Source organism: Mobula birostris, chromosome 26, assembly GCF_030028105.1.
Source record: "Mobula birostris isolate sMobBir1 chromosome 26, sMobBir1.hap1, whole genome shotgun sequence".
In the NCBI taxonomy this organism is placed as follows: Eukaryota; Metazoa; Chordata; class Chondrichthyes; order Myliobatiformes; family Myliobatidae; genus Mobula; species Mobula birostris.
The window spans coordinates 24,595,650-24,618,662 of record NC_092395.1 but is presented as its reverse complement, the minus strand read 5'-3'; the positions used below and the strand labels follow the sequence as shown (position 1 = coordinate 24,618,662).

Genomic DNA, 23,013 nt, shown 5'->3' with positions numbered 1-23,013 from the left:
AGAGTAAGAGTTCGGCACGGACTAGAAGGGCCGAGATGGCCTGTTTCCGTGCTGTTATTGTTATATGCTTATAAACATGTTGGCAGTTGCGACTGTGCCAGAAAACATCAGGGGAGTGGGACTAGAGCAAGCATTACTCGCAAAGAACAAACATAATGGACAACTGCCTGGACGGCACTGTTAACCATTTTCAGTTTCTCCTGACCATTTTGAAAAGGGAGTTAGCCTCAGTGCACAACTGGGATTTGCAGAAGCGCAGCACATGGGCAAAAGAACAGCCCTTCCAGCATTCCACAGGCTCAAAGTGTGCAGAAGGGGAGATCTCTTTCCTGAGACTCTCACTGTGTATCACTTTCACTGAGGCAATTCTGATTTTATCAATCTAGCTGCGTTTTTAAATTAAAATGAGACCTTAGAAAAATGAAAAGGTTCGGTCATTCGTCACGTGGGCTTGTTCACTGGGTCGGATCTTTTCCTGTGCATCTGGTTGCTTAATTCTGCAAGGGGGAAGTTGAGTCTGACTCAGATGCAAAGTGTAAGCACGGTGAAACGGTAGGCGATGGTTTAACACTTCCCTATCACGTGAGAGGTGGAGGAAGTCTCGCTTTATTAGGGAAGCGCGGGTTATGTGCCGGGCATTCGTTCATTTTGCACAGAATGAGAGTGGAAGGGATCCTGAGCTGCCTGCTGCTGCTGGTGGTGGGCGAGGCTGGCGGGGTACCCGCCTGTACTTATCCGCCGGCGCTGTGGTGCAGCTCGTACCGGATCGCCAGCGCCTGTCAGGTACGGTTCCAAGCCTTCTAAACTCCACAATCGGGTTTAGCTAGAATTTACTCTACACAGGTAACCTGCATGTTTTTTTTTAAAAAAAAGTTCTTTCAGCAACAGGTGCTCAAACTTTAATCAGAATGTGGTTATCTTGCTGGGATCCGAACCAGTCCTGATGAATGGTCTCAGCCCGAGACATTGTCCGTTCTTTTCCATCGGTGCTTTCTGACCTGCTGAGTTCCTCCAGCGTTTTGCCGCAGTTTCTGTCTTCAGTAGAAGCTCCGGGGTGGGGGGGTGAGGGTGGGAGTTAATCATTGCTGAGCTCCATGGCAGGAATCCTGTTCCCTCTACTGAAACCGGCAGGAGCTCCAGAAAGTGAGACCAGCCCACTCTGTTAGACAGAATATTCCTCACCTGGTCGGGTGCTCCTCACTTGAATTGTATTCTTGGTCCAATTCCTCATGCCATATTTTGAAATTCTGCTGTGGAACCTAAAATATAATACCAATAGAACATTTTTTTTTAAAAATCTCAGAATAGCGGCATTATAATGCTGTTCCGATCAAACCTCGTCTGCATGACAGTGAGTATCCCCCCACCCAGGCCTTGGCTGGGGAGATATGTTCTTGGATAGGGTGAAGCACCCCAAACACGAGGGTGATTATGGGTTGCAGTGATTAACACCAGGTCCTATTGCATGTTTCTGACTCAATCCTTGAGTTTAGAAGAGTGAGGGTGGTTCGTTGTTATTTAATCCCAGCCCTGGATATTATTGGTAAGGTCGACATTTGCTACCTCCCTCTGAGCACCACTGGAAAGATGATGCACCTTTTTGTTTTCCTGCAGTAAAGCTGCTCCCTTGGTACTTCATGATTAAGTAGAACCATCTCCCAGGGCTTTACCAGAGAGCGATTTGACGTTACTCACTCTGCTGTGGATCTTGAGTCACAAATAGGTCAAAGTGGGCCAGTTTGGCAGAGCTGCTTTTCTGCGCCGTATCTATAGACCAGGTGGGTTTCTGTGACTGGGGAGGAATTTCATGGGCATCTTTCTTGACGCTGCCATTTTATTTCTAAATTTATTCAATTGATGGAATCGATTCAAGATTGTTGAATGTGATTTTGGAACAGAAGTGTAAAGGGAAACGAATTAGTTGTTTCTCCAGATCCAATGCAGCACAAAAGGAATCACAATAAGGAACCCAGTAATAAAAATACACAATAAATATAAGCACATGAGATAAGCTTATATACATAGATTGATTGTATGTCCATAAAGGAGTGTCTGTACAAAAGGTGACTGACAGGAAATGATGCTGGGAGTGGTGCTTGGGGCATGTGGAAGGGTGGGTTGTTGGCTGGAGATGTTGATCAGCCTTACTACTTGGGGAAAGTAACTGTTTTGGAGACTGCTGGCACTGTCGTGGATGCTACGTAGCCTCCTCTGTGATGGGAGTGGGGCAAACAGTCCATGAGCAGGGTGGGTGGGACCCTTCATGATGTTACTGGCCCATTTCCATGTCTATAGGGGTTTCCAACCTGGGGTCAGTGGACCTTTTGCTTACTGGTATCGGACCACAGCATAAAAAAGGTTGGGAGCTGCTGCCATAAATATGTCCTTGATGGCGGATGCCCATTGTAGAGTCTTGCTGTCTGCTGTAGTTTCCGTACTGTGCAGTGACACAGCACGCTAGGATGCTCTCTGCTGTGCAGCTGTAGAATGACGTGAATACTGATCTTCCTAGTCCAGCTCTCTTCAGGCTCCTCAGAAAGCAGAGGCATTGCCAAGCTCTCCTGATTGTGCAGGGTGTTTTCTGGGACCCTGAGGGGTCGTGTGCGATGTGCATCCCCAGGAGTTTGAAACTGCTCGCAGTTTCCACTGCTGTGATGCCAACGTAGAGAGGGGTGTGAGTGGAGCAAGTTCCCCTGAAGTTGATAATCATCTCCTTTTTCTTGCTGACAATCTTGTGGATCATTAGGCCGTTCATCTGGATGGATTTTTTTTACAAGTATATGGGTACTTGATGATTCGCATGGATTTGGTGGGCTGAAAGCTAGTATCTTCATTATTCTCTGTTTTGGCTCAGTACTTGACCACCTGCTTCCTGTTCTAGGTGCTAGACCAGTGTCTGGAGTCCAAACAGCTGGGGTCCGCTGATCCTGTCCAGGTCAGCCTATACTATGAGAGTCTCTGCGGAGCGTGTCGAGGCTTCCTTGTGCTGCAGCTTTTCCCCACCTGGCTGATGCTGAACGATGTGATGAGCGTCACTCTCATCCCATATGGAAACGCTATGGTAAGCATTGGTGACAGTCAGTGGGGAAAGGTGGGCCACGTAGTTCCATGCTCTGTTCCCCAGCACGTAAGGAATGAGGCCATTCCGAGGGGGCGCTTGATCTTTTTTCTCTATGGTGACTGAGGAAGTTTGACTCTCCTGTGTGAAGGAAGCAATTCACAAGTTGACTCAGTGCCCTACATCACAGCCTGTTGTCAACCTACACTTAACCTCTTCTGTATTTATATTCAAAGTACTTCTCTGTCCTTTGGTGTTCTCTGCATTAGAAAAGCTCTGAATCTTTTTCTGTGGTGGCCTGTCCAAACTGTGCAAGTTCGGGTACTATAAAGAACTTTAGAGGCTGGGGGCTCCAACTGCACTGATCATTGGTGCCCAACACACTGAGAGCTAAAGAAATCCTGAATTGTAGGGTTGGTGGTTGAAGGGCAAAAACCATACGCTTCCCTTTCCAGGGTCCCACCTCCCTCCACGACGCCCAAATTGCCCCTTAGTCTCCCAGTGCTTCCTCCACTGTGGTACCAGACCCTCAGCTACAGCCACGTCCTACACTCATTAACACTGAATTGACATTTTCAGAAACCTGTCCTGTGGTGAACCGAGTTTGATAAAGGAAGAAATTGACACCAAATCTGGAGGGGTGAGATAAGATTTTGCATCAGCTGTTTACTGGGTGACGCTGGCCTGATTTCAAACCACTCTGGGTTCTGTTGAAATCTCCCTTGATAATCCTGAAATATTTTCTTTCTGTCTCTTGTAGGAGAAAAATGAAAGTGGAAAGTGGATTTTCACCTGTCAGCATGGCGAGGACGAATGTACCGGAAACTTGATTGAGGTGTGTATTGGATCCAAAAAGGAATAAAGGCCTTTGGCCTACTCTCTAAGACTTCCTGTCAGACTACTTTATCTATGGCTTCTAGATCCATGCCTCCTATTGATCTGAATTCAGCCTTTCTAATTCTCCTTCACCTTTGCCCCTCTCAGATCCTCTGCTCTCCCGAATCCCTTCAGCACACCTTGGCTGTCAAATCGCCTCCTTGCCATCTGCTTGGGGGTCCCATTTGTGCACCCCCGGAAAGGCAGTGGTTATGATCTTCTCTCGAGCAGTGGCAGATCCTGCCCCTTCACTGATACAGCCACCCGGCATGTCTGCTGGAGCCTGGCTGTACCAACTACACCATTCTGCCTGGATGCACATTGGCAACTGGCAAGAAACTGCAGAGAGTTGTTAACACAGGAACCGGACTACTTACACCTCTCACACCCTCAGTAAAGCAGCCAGCATAATAAAAGTCCCCACCCAGCCCACACATTCTCTCTTCTCCCGTCCCCATCGGGCAGAAGATAGAAAAGCCTGAAGGCACGTACCACCAGGCTCAAGGACAGCTTTTGTCTCACTGTTATCAAACTCTTAAACAGACCTCCTTTACGATAAGGTGAAGTCTTGGCCTCACAATCTACCTCGTTCTGATCTTGCACTTCATTATTTATCCACACTGCTCTTTTACACTATATTCTGCATTGTTATTGCTTTAATTCAGTACACCGTGTAATGATTTGATCTGTATAAACAGAATGCAAGATGAGGTTATCATTGTACCTTGGTACGTATGACAATAATAAATGAATACCAGCTCATCAGACCCAGCCCAGTCTCTATGGAGTCTGCTCTTTATCGGCATGATACTCATATCATGGGGCTTAGCAGAAACCACTCAGAAGGAGTGGTGGAACCTTACTTGAATGTTTCCTTACCCTCTCTGGAACTTGACTTTCCTCAGTTACCAAACGCTACGATATTTATCTCCAAATCCTAACAGTCCATGTTGGCTGCTTCGTTTCCATTTTCTCCTTCAGTCGCCCCTTTTTGTATCCAATTTAAAATCCTCCCCGGTTGGAAAAAGAAGGGCTTGCTTCATTCTTATCCAGTCAGAGCAGCTCCAGCAAAGACCAGGGTTGCACTGATACTGCTGGGACCTCCAAAGATCTCTCCTTGGATTCTCCAGCTGCTCCTCAAATACATCTAATCACATGCCATCTCTTCCTTCAGATTTATTTATTTATCACATCTACACTGAAGCATACAGTGCAATGCGCCGTTTGCGTTAACAACCAACGCAACCTGAGGATGCGCTGGGGGCAGCCTGCAAGTAGCGCCACGTATTCCCGCGCCAACGTAGCATGTCCACCACGTTCAGTGTAACAACGCGAGGAACAACAACAAAACGCATGCGCCGGTCGTGCATGCAGCCTGTTATAGCCGTTCTGACTAGTTTTCTTACTTTTTTCTTCTTACTTTTTTAACTTACATTATTTGTTGTATTTATTTCACGGTAACACGTTGAAACTGCACCCTCTCTAATATGCTGCTGGAGAGAGTTTTATTTGGGTTTTTAGCGCTGGAAATAGTTACATTCGGACACGTCTCATTAGCGGGGCAGCAGTATGGTTGCATTGTTTATTCCAGGGACCAGCTGATTGCGCTCATGCCGGCCAGTTTAGCGAACAGAGCGGCGGACACCCCTGCTGAAATCTGGAGGAAAACACACAGGGGATGCAGAGGGGGATCACAAAGGTGAGGAAGGAGGACCAGGTGGAGACAACAGAGACTTATGGAGAAGAGGCGTTATAAGTCGTGTCTCCCCTCTCTCATTATGGGCAATGTGAGATCGCTGGGTAATAAAATGGATGAGTTGACGGTGCTAGCCAGGCGTCAGAGAACATTTCGGGAGTGCAGTGTTATGTGTTTTACTGAAACATGGCTGCACGAGAACATACCCGACCAAAACGTTTCCATAGAGGGCTTCCAGACCGTTCGGGCTGACCGGAAGTGCACTGAGAGCGGTAAGCGTAAAGGAGTTGGGGGCTCGCTGTTCTGCTTAACAGCGGATGGTGCAATCCTGGTCATATTATGATCGAAGAACGTGTTTGTAACCCGGATATCGAACTTCTTGCTGTTGGACTCCGTCCATATTCCACCGAGATACAACACTGGGCGTCATGGGAGGTTGTCCCTGCCTGTGGCCATCGAACTTTGCAGCTCCTCCCGTGGAGGGTCAGACACCCTGAGCCAATAGACTGGTCCTGGATTTATTTTCCATCTGGCATAGTTTGCATTTTGTTGTTTGATTGTTTGTGGTTTTTGTATTGCTATATTTATGCTCTATTCTTGGTTGGTGCAGCTGTAATGAAACCCAATTTCCCTCAGGATCAATGAAGTATATCTATCTATCTATCTATCTATCTATCTAAAAAACAAGCCCGTTCCGCCCAACACACAGACACGGACACTCACATTAACAACACACAATTGTACCTTGCTCTAAATTGCCCACTGTCCAGTGCTGGAGGGCAGAAACATTCTCTAATTAAAATCTGTGTCCCCAGTTCTCCTTAATAACTCTGTTTGCCACTGTCCCTCTCCCAGCAAATGGTTAATGCTGTATTAGGCTATTCATGGATTTTCGTGTCATATTTCTACCTTTCATTTTCATCACTCTCTCTTACTCATGATCTCTTTCCGCTGTCTCACTCTCTCTCTCGTCTCCTTGTTCATTCCCTCAGACTCCGCCTTGAGTATGGAACCAGGCATATGTCATGAAATCTGTTGTTTTGCAGCAGCAGTACATTGCAATACATAATAATAAAAACTATAAATTTCAATAGGACGCATGTAAGAATAAATTAAATAGATGGTACAAAAAGAGAGGGAGAAAAAATACTGAGGAAGTGTTCATGGGTTCATTGTGCATTCAGAAACCTGATGGTGGAGGGGAAGAAGCTGTTCCTGAAACATTAGGCTCCTGTACCTACTCCCTGATGGTAGCAATGAGTAGAGGGCATCTCCTGGGTGGTGGAGGTCCTTTCTGAGACATCACCTGACGATACTGGGGAGGCTGGTGCCCATGATGAAGCTGGATGAGTTTACAACTTTCTGCACGTTTTCCAGTCCTGTGCAGTGGCCCCTCCAGACCAGACTGCAATGCTCTGCACGGTACATCCCCGTAGAAATTTGCTAATGTCTTCAGCAACAAACCAATTCTCCTCAAACTTCTAACGAAATATAGCTAAAGTCATGTCTTCCTTGAACTTTGAGGTTTATTTTGAACTTTGTCATTGCATCGATATGTTGGACCCAGGATAGCTCATCAGAGATGTTGACACCCAGGAACTTCCACTTTTGATCCCTCGATGAGGACTGATGTGTGTTCCCTTGACTTCATCTTCCTGACGTCTACGATCAATTCCTTGATTTTATTGATGTTAAGTGAAAGGCTGTTGCTGTGACATCACTGGGTCTATCTTGCTTCTGTTTGCCTCCTTGTCTGAAATTCTGTGAACAATAGTTGTGTCATTGTCAAATATGTAGATGGTGTTTGAGCTGTGCCTATCCACACAGTCATGGGTGTTGAGAGAGTAGAGCAGAGGGCTAAGCACACATCCCTGAGGTGCACCAGTGTTGATTGTCAGAGAGCAGAAATGTTATTTTCAATCTTCACAGACTGTGGTCTCCCAGTGAGGAAGTCAAGGATCAGTTGCAAAGGGAGGTGCAGAGGCCCAGGATTTGGAGCTTTTTGATTAGCACTGAAGGTATGATTGTGTTGTACGCTGAGCTGTGGTCAATAAACAGTAGCCTGATGTAGGTATTGCTGTTGTCCAGGTGATCCGAGGCCCAGTGGAGAGCCAGTGAGATTGCATCTACTGTAGACCTATTGTGGCGATAGGCAAATTGCAGTGAGTCCAAGTCATTGCTTAGTCAGGAGTTGATTCTAGCCATAACCAAACTCTCAAAGCACTTCATCACAGTAGATTTGAGGCCCACTGGGTGATAGTCTTTGAGGCAACTCACCCTGCTCTTCTTGGGCACTGGTATGATTGTCGCCCTTTTGAAACAGATGGGAACCTGCAGCTGCAGCAGTGAGGGATTGAAGATGTCCTTGAACACTCCCACTAGTTGGCACAGGTTTTCAGAGCCCTATCAGGGCCTGATGCCATGTGAGGGTTTACCTTCTTGAAAGTTGTTCTGACGTTGGCCTCTGAGACAGAGCACAGGGTGACCGGATGCTGCACGGATCTGCGCAGGTATTCTTTTATTCTCCCTTTCAAAGCGTGCATTAATGGCATTGAGCTCATCTGGGAGTGATGCATCACATCCAATCGTGATGTTAGGTTTCACTTTGTAGGAAGCAATGGCCTGCAAACACTGCCAGAGCTAACGTGCATCTGATTCTGTACCTAACCTCAATTGAAATTGTCTTTTCACTCCTAAGACGGCCTTCTGCAGCTTGTGCCTGGACTTCTTGTACAGTTCTGGATCACTGATTTTGAATGCCCCAGATCTGGCCCTCAGCACACTTTGAATCTCCTGGTTCAACCACAGCTTTTGATTTGGGTATGTCCAGTATGACCTCGAAGGCACACGCACATCCACAGAGGCTTTGATGAGGTTGGTGACAACTGTGGCACACTCATTCAGACTCGAAGATGAACCCCTGAACACTGTCCAGTCGACCGATTCAAAGCAGTCCTGTAAGCACTCCTCCAACTTCCTTGACCAAACATTGACTCTCACCACCGATAGGTGCTATGTACCTCACTATTATCAGGCTGATTTTTTTCTTTAAGCAGCTATTTCCTGTTCACATTGATAAATGACGTCTCAGTTTAGCAAAACTGGCCTTTCCCAGTTTAATACTGTCACGGCCAGTGTATTTTGGTCCTTTTCCATAACTGCACCTGATGGTCTCCTACTACCACCATTTCCACTATCTACAGCTTCACTTTGCAAACTCTGAAACCAACCCTCACATAGTGGACTTCTTCTGTAATGTATGAAAGATTGTTCTGAATGCACCATTCACACTGCAGCTATCCCATTTAATATCAGGGTGGATAACGTTCTATACTATTAATATGCTGCTTTTGTACTCCTTCCCTGCATCATTGCTGAATTCTAGCCAAGTATCTGGGGCCTGTGCACTGTTCTCCCAACAGCAAGATCCACCCCACCCCCACCTCTCATTTTTATGATAGTCGTTCCAATGTTTCAGAGGTTCAATTTAATCTCGGAGAATGCATACAACCTGAAATTCTTACTCTTCACAGACATCCATGAAGCTGAAAAAACTCCAAAGAATGAATGACAGATTGTTGGTCTTTGCAGCATCTGTCTGTTAATGCAAAACCTGTTCAATGCGTTTACGTAGATCAGTGTAGTTTTTGTATTGTTTCATGTAGCACCATGGTCCTGAAAAATGTTGTCTCATTTTTACTGTGTACTGTACTGGCAGTTATGGTCGAAATGACAATAAAAAGTGACTTGACTTGACTGTGAAAGGCATAATTTTATTATCAGAATGTTTTGGGGATATTTAACGTAAGAGATTCTGCAGATGCTGGAAATCTTGGACAGTTTACACAAAATTCTGGAAGAACCGAGCAAGTCAGGCAGCATCCATGGAGGGGAATAAACAGCTGGTGTTTCAGTCCAATGAAAGAACTTGGGAGGAGAAGTCGTCTGGTTATTCCCTTCCATAGATACTGCCTGACTTGCTGAGTTCAGTGCTATTCTTCAGATGAACATCTGGGTGCAGCAGGTACATGTAGCTGTTTCATTGCTTTACGCAGTTTCCTTTACCTGTGTTGTTCAATTTTCAGGCTTGCTTGATGCACACCCTCCAGGACCTTGAACGATACTTCCCCGTCATTTTCTGCATGGAATCAGCATCCAATGTGCTTTCAGCTGCTCCGCTGGTGAGTTTTCAGTTACCTACTGGTATGTGGGCACGTGGCCAAGTGGTTAAGGCGTTGGACTAGCTACCTGAAGTTCGTGAGTTTGAGCCCCAGCCGAGGCAGCGTGTTGTGTCCTTGAGCAAGGCACATAATCACACAGTGTTCTGCGATGACACTGGTGCCAAGCTGTATGGGTCCTAATGCCCTTCCCTTGGACAACATTGGTGTTGTGGAGAGGGGAGATTTGCAGCATGGGCAACTGCCGGTCTTCCATACAACCTTGCCCAGGCCTGCACCCTGGAGAGTGAAGACTTTCCAGGCGCAGATCCATGGTCTCGCAAGACTAACAGATGCCTTTACTTTACTTTACTGGTCAGACATGGGTATTCCCACTCCCCACTACCCTCCCAAACTAAGGCCAGTCTCCATCCACATACAGGTCAGGTGTTTAATATTTGTACAACAAAGGTAAGTGATTGCTGACAAAAGAAGTCGAACTACTCAAAGGGTTTGGACTTTTAAGAAACTTTTAGATCGGCACATGGATGATGTAAAACTGGAGGGCAATGTAGGAAGGAAGGGTTAGATTGAACTTAGAGTAGATTAAAAAGTTGGCACAACATTGTGGGCTGAAGGGCCTGTACTGAGCTGTAATATTCTATTCTCAGTGGCCACTTTGTTAGCTACACCTCCTCGTTAATACAATTATCTAATCAGCCAATCATGTGGCAGCGACCCCATGCATAAAAGCATGCAGACATGGTCCTGTGGTTCAGTTGTTGTTCAGGCCAAACATCAGAATGGGGAAGAATTTGTGATCTAAGACAGGTTGACGGTGGAATGATTGTCGGTACCAGTTTTTGAGCATCTCAGAAACTGCTGATCTGCTGCGATCTTCACCCACAAGTCTCTAGAGTTCACAGAGAGTGCTGAAAAAAACTAAAAACATCCAGTGAGCGGCAGCTCTGTGGGTGAAAACGGCTTGTTGATGAGAGGGGTCAGAGGAGAATGATCAGACTGCTTCAAGCTGACGGGAAGGAGACAGTAACTCAAATAACCATGTGTTACAACTGCGGTGTGTAGAAGAGCTTCTCTGAAAGCACAACACGTCAAACCCTTGAAGTGGAGTGGCCACAGAGACAGAAGACCATGGACATACACTCAGTGGCCACTTTATTAGGTACAGGAGGGACTGAATAAAGTGGCCACTGACTGTATGTTCTAATAATAATAATAGGCATCCATTAATAGTATTATTATGAGACCATAGATTTGTGCCTTGGAAGGTTTCCAGGGCGCAGGCCTGGGCAAGGTTGTATGGAAGACCGGCAGTTGCCCATGCTGCAAGTCTCCCCTCTCCACGCCACCGATGTTGTCCAAGGGAAGGGCATTAGGCTCCATACAGCTTGGCACCAGTGTCGTCGCAGAACAATGTGTGGTTAAGTGCCTTGCTCAAGGACACAACACGTTGCCTCAGCCAAGGCTCGAACTAGCAACCTTCGGATCACTAGACGAGCGCCTTAACCACTTGGCCGCGCGCCAACACACATGTATGTTCTACATTTAACCAATTGATTTAAAACATTAAAAAAAGAAGCAGGAATAAGTTACTGAGCCCCTCAAGTGTATGTCCTGCCCTGGAAGATATTTTCCTCAGTGCCATTTTTTTGCACTTTACCCGTATCTCTTTATTCCTCGTAAGATTTAAAATCCTGCCCGTCTCTGTCTTGCATATGCACAGTGACTGAACCTGCACAACCTCCTTAAGTGATGATTTCCAAAGAGTCTCTACCCTCTAGGAGGGAATTTATTTTCCTCTCAGAACTGAATGATTGATCCTTTCTTTTGAGACAAGTGCTCCCTGGTTCTCAACACCCCAAGTAGGGGAAACATATTACGTGTAGAGTTTCAGCCTAGTCAGAATCTTTTTTTTTCTCTCGAATGACACTGTTGTAAGCTGTTGCAGCTTTATAAGATTTGAGTTAGGCCGTGTCTGGAGTATTACTTTCATTTCTGGTTGCCCAATTACCGGAAGGGTGCTGAGGATGCCACAGAGGTTCACCAGGATGCTGACTGGATTAGATGGCAAATGCTTTAAGAAGAGATTGAACAAACTTGAGTTGATTTTTGTGGAGCGCTGGAGACTGAGTGGAGATATGATCGGGGTTTATAAGATTATGAGACGCATAAATAGATTAGACACCCAGTATCTTTTTCTCAGGATTGAAATGTCTAATAGCAGAATGCAGGTAATTAAGGTAAGAGGGGGCAAATTCGAAGGAGATAGGCAGGGCAAATTTATTGCTCAGACTATGGTGGGTTCTTAGGGTGCATTGCCTGGGGTGGCGTTGGGGGCAAATACAAAGGAGGCATTCAGGAGATCCTCAGGCACACGAATGTACAGGAAATGAAAGGATATGATCATTTTGTAGTTTAGTTGGACATTTGTTTACTAGTTTGGTTAGTTCGGTACATCATTGTGGAGTGAATGTCCTACTCCTGGGCTGTATTGTTCTATGATCTATGACAAGCCCACCATTAGGAATCAGTTCAGCAGCAGACCAGGTTTGAACTGATGCCATTACCCGAGACTAAAGGGTTCAAAACCAAGGAGGAGGTTTCTCAGATAAAGGTCCAGGCTTGGACAAGGTGGTGCTGAAGAATGAGGCTGATGGTTTGGAAGTGAGGGCAAATTTCTGAAATACTTGCAAAGACTGCTTCGTGTGGTTTAATTAGAAAATGCGGAATGTCAGAAGTTAAAATTGCTCTTTGCCCACACCTTAGCCAACCAAAGCCAACCATCGATGACTACTCAGGAGAACTATGTAATGAACTGCTTACCCAGCACATGGCAAGTCCACGAAATGAGGCATAGTTTGAAATCTTAGAAAGTGAAGCTAGGGACAATGGGATGGGTGGTGGGCAAGGTGGCCAGGGAGTAGGGGGAAGAGTGGGGTAACTGGACAAAACTGAGGGTCAAATGAGACCCTGTATCCTGAGCACTGTTCCATGAGGACTTCCCCACTTTGACTCTCGTTACCTGGACCCTGGGGTCCAGCAAGAGATTGTGCAGAAGGCTTAGTTAGGTAGCTATCCCTCAGTACTTTAGAATCGAAGAACAGAAGTGGAATTAAGTGATTGCAAGATAGCATTACTGTGACACGTGGTAAGATCCCATAAATAGCTCGCAGATGTAAGGCCAGTACAAAACCAACCCAGAGCTGTACAGTGTTACATACAGCAGCATAGTTTGGTTGACTGTTCTGTAGAGAACATCAGGGAGTGTTCCAAGTACAAGGTTGTGGGTTGCTACTGTGCCAAAGCTGGAATGGGGGTTGGCGGGGGCGTGGTTTAGAAGAGATGGCTAGGAGATAGTTTTCATTGCTGAGGGTGGAACTTTAGAACAGAGATGCAGAGGAATTTCTTTAGACAGAGAATTTAGTGAGGAATTCTTTAGTCAGGAATTTCTTTATACTTTATTGTCGCCAAACAATTGGTACTAGAACGTACAATCATCACAGCGATATTTGATTCTGCGCTTCACACTCCCTGGATTACAAATATTAAATATTAAAGATGTTAAAAATAGTTAAAATTAGTAAATATTAGAAATGTAAATTATAAATCAGATTTAAATTATAAATTTAGTCAGTAAATCTGTGGAATTCATTGCCACAGATGGCTGTGGAAGCCAAGTTATTGGGTATATTTAAAGCAGAGGTTGATAGGTTCTTGAATAGCACGTGGCCAAGTGGTTAAGGTGTTCGTCTAGTTATCTGAAGGTCGCTAGTTCGAGCCTCAGCTGTGGCAGCGTGTTTGTGTCCTTGAGCAAGGCACACATTGCTCTAGTGTCTGTGCGAGGAGTAGTGCCCCACACAGACTTCCAATCTGCGCCTTGTAAGGCATGAAAATGCCCGACGCAGACCTCTCATGGTCTGAGTCGACGTTCCCTCCTGAATAGTAATTGGGGAAAAGGCAGGAGAATGGGGTCGAGAGGGAAAATAAATCAGCCATGACAGAATGGTGGAACAGATTCAATGGGCCGAATGGGCTGATTCTGCTCCTATGTCTTATGGTCTTATGTCTTACTGTAGCCTGGGCTACAAAGCAGTGAGCTGATGAAGTTTCAATGGGGCTGTGGGTTAGACATACAGCAGTCCGAGTCTGGGGCATTTTCTGACACACTCCCACTTCCTCTGTTTTAAGAAAGTATTTTTGTGTCTGCAGTTCCCCTTTCTTGCTCAAAACACCCATGCTGTGGTCTGCCAGAGTGCCTACTGTTGTTTTTGAATTGAATACCCTCAGCAGCTGTGCTGCCGCAGGTGCAACACAGTTCCTGAGCCAGCTGGCGGGAGAGCCAGCTCTCGAGTCTGAACTGAGGGCTTTTCCTTTCCCCGTGCCATCACTGAGAACACTGACTCGGGGTCCAATTACTAACCCATGGGGTCCCTCTGAGAAACAACGTGTCCCGTGCAAGAGCGAAGTTCTCGCACCCTGTGACAGGAGCTGCGATTCTCTTATAAGTTCGGTTTTGAAGTTACAGCTTCATTCTGTCACCTCTGCAGTGTCTAAAAGTTTACGAGCCCAATGTCACCTGGAGTGTTATCGAAGAATGTGTCAAAGGCGACTTGGGAAACAAGCTGATGCACAAGAATGCAGAACGAACTTCAGCGCTGAGCCCGCCCCACCAGTACGTTCCCTGGATCCTGGTCAACGGGGTAAGCTGCCAAAACTTACAGTTGTGTCCCAGCGAGGGCAGGACACTGCAGATGCTACACATCTGGAACAGAACAGAGGACAGTGAAGATGCTCCTCGGGTCAGGCAGAATCTGTGGAGAGAATAACAGAGTTGAATTTTAAGATTGATTACCTTACATCAGGATGTTTTGAGGTTTCTTTCTCCACTGTTTTCTAAACTGTTGAACATAACCAATATTTTCTCTTCTTTAAAGAAGCATATTAAGGTAAAAACAGCAGCTGGAGATCTTACTGGATCACATAGGATATACAGCACAGAAGTAGTTCGTGCATGTGTTCATGCTCCATTCACAGGTTCATTTATTATCAAAGTATGTATGCAGTATACAACTCTTGAGATTTGTCTTCTCCAGATAGCCATGAAACAATGAAAACCATGGAACTCATTCAAAGACAGACGTCCACCCCCACCCCTGCACAAGAAATCCAATTCTCACAAACGGCAACACGATTATCAACATCCACCCCACGTAAAAAACAAATTGCGTCAAATGGCAATAAGACCATCAAACCCCAAACCTCCAACCCCCTCCCTCACATAAAAAATAACAGGTTGCACCAAACGACACCAAGAATGTCAAACCCCCTCCCTCACATTAAAAAACTAACAGATTGTGCCAAACGACAAAGACATCAAACTCCAAACCGCCAAAGCCCTCCTTTGTGCAAAAAAACTAACAGATCGTGCCCAATGTAACAGGGGCATCAAACTCCAAACCGCCAAACCCCCCCTCGCACAAGAAAAAACCAACAGATTGCAGCAAACAACACCAAGAACACCAAGCCCCTTCCTCACACAAAAAGCTAATAGATTGTGCCCAATAGCAATAACATCAAACCCCAAGCCCCTCCCTCACTCAAAAAAACTTACAAATCGCACCAGACGGCAACTAGAAAGAATAAATGAAAGCCAGATTGCCAAAAAAAACATAGAACTGGAAGAGGGTGAGATTGAACTACAGTCCACAGTCCAATCCATAAATTGCAGAGCTTCCATAACATCCTCCAACAGCATTGACAAAGACAGCCTCTTATTTTCCTTTGTCTAAGTCTCTATTCCCTTCTCTCACCCACTCTTACTCGGTCTCTTAAAAGCATCTGAATATTAACCTCAACCATTCTCTGTCGTGGCTAGTTCCACATTCTGATAAAAAAGTTTCATCTGTACTTCCTACTGGACCATCTTGTACTTACGACCCTTCCTGTCAAATGTAGACATTCTCTCACATCCACTTTGTCAAAGCTTCTTTTTGTATTAAAGGCCTCTATCAGCTCTCCACTGAAGCACATTTTCCTTAGACTGAACCAGGCAACTGAGGGAAATGGTTCCAGTCTCACATAGCTCAACGCACTTTGGTAGTTTTGCCAGATCTAACATACTCTACTGGAACCTTAAAATATTCAATTTTGCTAAATTGCATAATGCAGATATTTAAAAATATAGTCCAAAGTTGTTTGATGTACAGTGCTTGGCATTATTCGTTATCAGCTTCCATTTAGCTCTCTGTCCTCCAAGAAACAAAGTTCATACCTTGATTGTTTTGCTTGCTTTCAGCATAGATTAGCGGTCAAGTCAGTTATTGAATGGGTGGTGTTTAAATGTAATACTTAACTTGGTTGCCAGCAATCAATATACAGTAGTTTTATTACTTTGCTGTTTGTAGTTCATTAGTTAACAAAGTAGCAATCATTATTATTATTTACCCATTCTCTAATAGAAGAGCATTGGATAAAGCTTGGGATGTGTAGGGCCAAGTCTGTGAATATGCCCATTCTGACTAATTTGTATTGGTGCACATTTGGCTATTGGCTCTCTCCCCGCTGTTTGATTTATCATTATCATCATCATCAGGTGCCATGCCCAGTTTGAGCTTTGACTGCCATGGCCCACACACTCCTGTTTCGGGTCAAGTGGATCAATTCATTGGTATTCATTTCCAGTTCTCTGGCTGCTGTCTCCATTATCATTTGTCTTTGTCTTCCTCTTGCTTTCTTCCCTTCAATCTTTCCCATAATTACCGTGCATTCTAACTCCTCTTTCCTAATCATGTGTCCAATGAAGTTATGTTGCCTTTTCATGATCTCATACATTATTTCTCTTTTTGTATTTGCTCTGTTCATGACATCCTCGTTAGATATTTAGATATGCCACCTCCAACGGGATCCCACCACTAAGCACATCTTTCCCTCCCCCCCTCTCTCTGCATTCCGCAGGGATCGCTCCCTACACAACTCCCTTGTCCATTCGTCCCCCCCATCCCTCCCCACTGATCTCCCTCCTGGCACTTATCCGTGTAAGCGGAACAAGTGCTACACATGCCCTTACACTTCCTCCCTTACCCTTCCTCCCTTACCACCATTCAGGGCCCCAAACAGTCCTTCCAGGTGAGGCAACACTTCACCTGTGAGTCGACTGGGGTGATATACTGCGTCCGGTGCTCCCGATGTGGCCTTTTATATATTGGCGAGACCCGACGCAGACTGGGAGACCGCTTTGCTGAACATCTACGCTCTGTCCGCCAGAGAAAGCAGGATCTCCCAGTGGCCACACATTTTAATTCCACATCCCATTCTCATTCTGACATGTCTATCCACGGCCTCCTCTACTGTAAAGATGAAGCCACACTCAGGTTGGAGGAACAACACCTTATATCCCGTCTGGGTAGCCTCCAACCTGATGGCATGAACATCGACTTCTCTAACTTCCACTAGGCCCCACCTCCCCCTCGTACCCCATCTGTTACTTATTTTTATGCACACATTCTTTCTCTCACTCTCCTTTTTCTCCCTCCGTCCCTCTGAATAAACCTCTTGCCCATCCTCTGGGTTCCCCCCGCTCCTTGTCTTTCTTCCCGGACCTCCTGTCCCATGACCCTCTCGTATCCCCTTTTGCCAATCACCTGTCCAGCTCTTGGCTCCATCCCTCCCCCTCCTGTCTTCTCCTATCATTTTGGATCTCCCCCTCCCCCTCCAACTTTCAAATCCCTTACTCACTCTTCCTTCAGTTAGTCCTGACGAAGGGTCTCGGCCTGAAACGTCGACTGCACCTCTTCCTACAGATGCTGCCTGGCCTGCTGCGTTCACCAGCAACTTTGATGTGTGTTGCTTGAATTTCCAGCATCTGCAGAATTCCTGTTGTTCTCGTTAGATATTCGTTTCTTTTTCGTTAATTCTTTTTTGTTGAGGTCCAGTAGATTAGGAAAGTAATTTCCTATTGGAAGCTTGGTCTGACTGGGGTAAATCTTGATTCCTTTCACAGAAACACACCCAAGAGTTGGAGGCCCAGGCTGTAAATTCTCTGTTTAACCTAGTGTGTAACACTTACAAGGTGAGTGGCTGAACTATTGTTGTTACATCTCAAACACTGTGCCAAGAAGTTCAAGTTTATTGTCATTCAACATACACATGTATACAACTAAACAAAACATTGTTATTCCGGGGCCAAGTACAAAACGCAGTACATATAGTCACACACAGCATGACACAGCACATGCAGTTAGAAATCTGCTTCTTCACTGTAGTTACCCCCTTCCTCCAATAAAACTGCTGAGCCCTTTTGCCCTGACTCCATTCTATACCGTTGGCACTCTAAATGCTTTTCTTAGTGGTATTCAACATGGAGGAAACCTGAGAGAAGGCTGTAGGTGGCCACCTGGTGTGTTCTGGCCTTGTCTGACCTGATGCTATTTGACTTCGTGGGGTCTGGAATGAATACTGAGGTCTCCTGTGACCGATCTCTTCTGCCCATGTGCAAGTGTGTGTATGTGTCTTCAGGACATGCACATTCCGGGCGATACCAGCATTTGTTGTCCATGTGACCATGCGCTCCCCAAATGAAAAAAGTAGTCAGGAGTCAAACCTTATTGGTTTCTCTGGTCACATGTGGGCCAAACTGGGTAAGGATGGTAGGTGAGCATCCTTGAGTCAAGTCAAGTTTATTGTCAGTTAAGATATACGTGTATACTGTCAAACGAGACAAAGTTTCTTTGAACTCGGGTGTAAAGCACAGTAGCACAAATATAACACACAATAACTCATGAAAGTATGATAAAATCTACAGATGAATTACATATGAATAAACAAAGTAAAGGCACAGAACGGATTAACGAATGCGATGCGGCAGAGAGTTCAGAAGCCTAATGGCCTGAGGGAAGAAACTGCTTCATGCTGACTGTTCTTGTTTTTATGCATCGGAGTCTCCCGCCTGATGGTAGAAAGTCAAAGGGGTACTGGCTGCATAGTTGGGTGGGATCCTTAATAATACTAAGGGCCCTGCATACGCAGTGCTCCTGATAAATATCCCCAATGGATGGTAGGGAGACCCCGATGACCCTCTCTGCTGATCTCACAGTCCTTTGTAGGGCCTTCCAGACCGATGCTTGGCTGCTCCCATACCAGACGGAGATGCAACTTATCAGGACGCTGTCAATGATGCTCCTATAAAATTCACCGAAGATGGGGGACGGGAGCCTCACGTGCTTCAATCTCCTCAGGAAGTGGAGGTGCTGCTGTGCCTTCTTGTTCAGGGAGGTGGTATGAAGGGACCAGGTGAGGTCCTCTGTGATATGAACTCCCAGGAACTTGGTGCATTTAACTCTCTCTACGAAGGAGCTATGTATTCACAGAGGAGATGGTTCATCTGCACCTTCCTGAAGTCCACAATGATATCCTTGGGCTTCCCCACATTCAGGCTTAGGCTGTTCTTCTCACACCAATCCACTTCCTCTCTATACTCTGTCTCATCATCATATAAAAGGCATATAAGTTTCTTTAAATAACCCCCGGTCTCACGGTCATTGTTCCAGATTGATTGATTGATTTTCATCCCTTGAATTTAAATTTGTATTTGCTCTACTGAGACTCAAACTTTCATCATCCAGACTTGTCTGACCTAACCACAAGGCCACGTACCTCTGAAATGTCTCTATCTGTGGGATAGGGCCTAGACAGGGGTGATAGTGGGGCAAACATCATCCAGACTTGTCTGACCTAACCACAAGGCTATGTACCTCAGAATCGTCTCTATCTGTGGGACAGGACCTAGACAAGGGTGATAGTGGGGCACAAAGTGTTATTGGTAACTTGAATTTCATAACTAGGTTGTGGGATTACCCTTCCAGTTTTGCCACAAATGCTTAGGTATTCAAGAAGAAGGGTTATAGGATTGTCTTGGCCGGGGGTACTTTGTTATTTCTGAATCAGAATCAAGTTTATTACCACTGACATGTAATGGCTCTGTCTGCCTAAGTAGACAATGGATCCGCCTGTTGGAGTGACCACTCCAGGGCGCAGACCAGGGCGATGAATATGGAGATCCTGGGCTGCCCAGACATCAAGATCCCTCTCTCAGCCTCGCGGATCTGGTCCAAAGGAATGCGAAGCGGTACATTTGGCATCAGCTTGGCTGCAGGAGCTGCCGGGAGGTGACGTGATACCCACAAGGCAGTGAGATCCGTAACCCTGGATAGGGGCCCATACCGGGTACTGTCCGCCGGAACCAGCTGAGCCCGGGACTCGTGTAGGGCAGGGTCGTCAAGCCCTGTGGTAGTTACCTATGGAGCCACTACCCACTACCCAACCACTGACATATGTTGCAATATTTGTTGTTTTGTGGCAACAGTACAGTGTAATACATAATATATATGTTGCCTGGGGAAAAGTACACGTTCAGGACAACAAAGACTTTTTCAGGTTTTAATTCCTTTATCGGTTTTCGATGTTTAAGTGCCAGTAGAGGGTCGCGAAACAAAACAAATGAATTTATAACCAGTTCTTGCTGTTACAATCTCAGTTTAACTTCCAATTCACTTCCTTATATATGGACAGAATTGCATATGCAGTATAAAAATACCAGAACTAATACAGTAGTGGCAATCCTGAAGGAACACAATACAAACAACATTAAAATTCCACCCACCCTGCATTTTATACATAACAGTGAAAAATGTAAGCGAATACATCTCATCTGAGACGTACACACATGCTGAACTTCCGAACAGAGATTGAACATTCACGCTACGCGGTTACATGCACAATCAGTCCCGATGCAGTAAAGTTAGACAAAAGGTAGACTTTGGCACAACTTTTACAAGAGTTTGCCTGGTAGTTAAATTACAGGAAGACTGACCTACTTGGCTGGTGAGGAACTTTGCCCAAGCCACACGATCCAGCGTTGAGTCATTCACTCAAGAAAATCTAAAGCATCCACATGTAAAACATGTCAATCTACCGATATTCTCAATTCGCCAGCAAGAATAAATGAATTCACATGGATATCGTCAGTTAATGCTCACCTTTCCTCACCATGCCCAGTACACCCTGGGAGAGACCAGATTCCAACGCCCCACCAGCGTCTTCAGCAGAGAGCAAAATGGTCTTCCCACTATCCTGTGTGTGCGCAATGACATCACCGTCTCTCTTAAAGACATAGACAACTGTTCTAGTATTACCCGGATGGATGCCTAAGTACACTTTTAACGATACTGAATAAGATCCAATGGTCACCCCGTTACATATACTATAAATTACAATAAGAAATGTGTATATATAAGAATTAAATAAGTGATTCAAAAGCAAAATCAGTGAGGTTGAGGTAGTGCTGACCTTGGTACCGTTGACCTTGAATAAATTTCCATTTGGGAAGTGGTTTAGCTGTAGGTGAAGCCAATACCCCAGTTTTTTGTTGGTGAGCCTAAAGCACATTGTGACTTTCCAACGGTTTCCAAAGAGTTGGTTATGCTCTGCTAATGACCTCAGTACTGCAGTGATGTTCTAGTTTACTAACAAAGCTTTTTGTCCCGCAGGGGAAGAAGCCGATGGCTTGCGAATTAGCTGACGGAAGGAGTTCATTCCCACAGTGCATGGCTCCTCTAAAGTGAGAGGCGGTGCCTCGTGTTAGTTTAATCTGTGTGTAGAAAGGAAGTGCATTTTGTGCAGGGGTGACTGAAAGCTTCATGCACATTTGAGACTATTAATACTAACAAGCAAAGCTGCAGCTGCTATCCGAGTCTGCTGAGAAGAGGCCTGAAGCTGATTTCCATTAATCTTCGCATTTTTTAATACCCCAAACCGAATTACAGTGTTTACAATTTTTAGTAATTGTTCCAAAATAAAAGGAGGAAAAAAATGTTATTGTTTCTTTGAAAGTCAAAACACTGATTCATATAAAGAAAGATTTTTTAAGGCTTTAATGCAAAATCTGTTTTATTAAATAGGAAATGTGTTCAGTGGAATTAATCACACTATTGAAATGAAAATAAATGGAATTATTTTCACAAATACTTCTTAGTATATTTATTCCTGAGTCTGTCTGAGATTGCAGTCAATTCTCTTCAGTATTTGCCCTTCAGAAGATGTTGGTGAGCCACATATGGTCGGAACTCCAGCTATTTCAGGATCTATGAGGCCACATTTTTGTGCAGGACTTGCCTGCTTTTATCATTTTTATAAAGAATCATGATTTTTTTTGAGATCTGGAGATTATTGGTAAGGATAGCATTGTTCATCCTTGATGTTTCTCCTTCAGGCTGGGTGAGAGGTCATCATAGGTTAAGGGTGAAAGGTGGAATATTTAAAAGGAATGTTAGGACAATCTCCTTCACTCGGATGGTAGTGCGGGTGTGTTTTGAGCAGCCAGTGCAAGTGGTAGATGCAGGTAAAGTTAAGAGAGGTTTGGATAAGTACGTGAATGAGAGGGGTATGGAATGATATGGTCCAGGTGGGACTGGGCAGAAAATCAGGCCAGCGTTACTTATGACAAGACATAACTAACATGCGCAGGTTGACTCTGTGGTTAAGAAGGCATACAGAGCATTAGCCTTCATCAACCATGGGACTGAGTTCAAGAGCCGAGAGGTAACGTTGCAGCTACATACGATCCTGGTCAGACCCCCCCTGGAGTACTGTGCTCAGTTCTGGTCAACTCACTACAGGAAGGATGTGGATACTATAGAGACAGTGCAGAGGAGATTTACAAGGATGTTGCCTGGATTGGGGAGCATGCCCTATGAGACTGGGTTGAGTGAACTCGGCCTTTTCTTCTTGGAGTGACAGAGGATGAGAGGTGACCTGATAGAGGTGTACAAGATAATGAGAGGTATTGATCGTGTGGATAGTCAGAGGCTTTTTTTCCCAGGGATGTAATAGCTAGCACGAGAGGGCATAAATTTAAGGTGCTTGGCAGTAGGTACAGAGAGATGTCAGGGGTAAGTTTTTTTATGCAGAGTGGTGAGTACGTGGAGGTGGATGCAATAGGATCTTTTAAGAGACTTCAAGATAGGTACATAAAGCTTAGAAAAATAGAGAGCTAAGGGTAACCCCAGGTAGTTTCTAAGATAAGGACATGTTCAGTACAGCTGTATTGTGCTGTAGGTTTTTTATGTTTCTATGTTAAATGGCCTTGAACCACTATAGGCCCTCTGATGAAGGAGCTGGCCCAGGTAAGGAGTTCCACTTCTTGGCTACAA

General features: G+C 45.2%; 1 protein-coding gene and 1 long non-coding RNA gene across 2 annotated transcripts; one reads left to right on the top strand and one right to left on the bottom strand.

The window, feature by feature from the left end:
- Window positions 1-508: 508 nt before the first annotated feature.
- LOC140188215 (gamma-interferon-inducible lysosomal thiol reductase-like) lies at window positions 509-21,826 on the top strand. Its single transcript, XM_072244272.1, has 7 exons — window positions 509-783; window positions 2,882-3,061; window positions 3,819-3,893; window positions 9,716-9,811; window positions 14,356-14,508; window positions 17,808-17,876; window positions 21,352-21,826. The coding sequence occupies exons 1-7, from the start codon at window positions 658-660 to the stop codon at window positions 21,424-21,426; spliced, it is 774 nt and encodes a 257-aa protein (XP_072100373.1). The 5' UTR covers window positions 509-657; the 3' UTR covers window positions 21,427-21,826.
- On the bottom strand, window positions 14,181-20,958 carry LOC140188216 (uncharacterized). Its single transcript, XR_011883241.1, has 3 exons — window positions 20,842-20,958; window positions 20,676-20,743; window positions 14,181-14,619 (listed from the first exon to the last, which is right to left on the bottom strand). It is a non-coding gene; the product is annotated as an uncharacterized lncRNA (long non-coding RNA).
- Window positions 21,827-23,013: the final 1,187 nt, after the last annotated feature.

Bases quoted from the DNA above. Each gene is read 5' to 3' on its own strand.
- LOC140188215 (XM_072244272.1), top strand. From the start codon at position 658: ATGAGAGTGGAAGGGATCCTGAGCTGCCTGCTGCTGCTGGTGGTGGGC. The intron at 3,894-9,715 runs GTGTGTATTGGA...TTCAATTTTCAG, and splicing joins GTACCGGAAACTTGATTGAG to GCTTGCTTGATGCACACCCT. The intron at 9,812-14,355 runs GTGAGTTTTCAG...TCACCTCTGCAG, and splicing joins TGCTTTCAGCTGCTCCGCTG to TGTCTAAAAGTTTACGAGCC.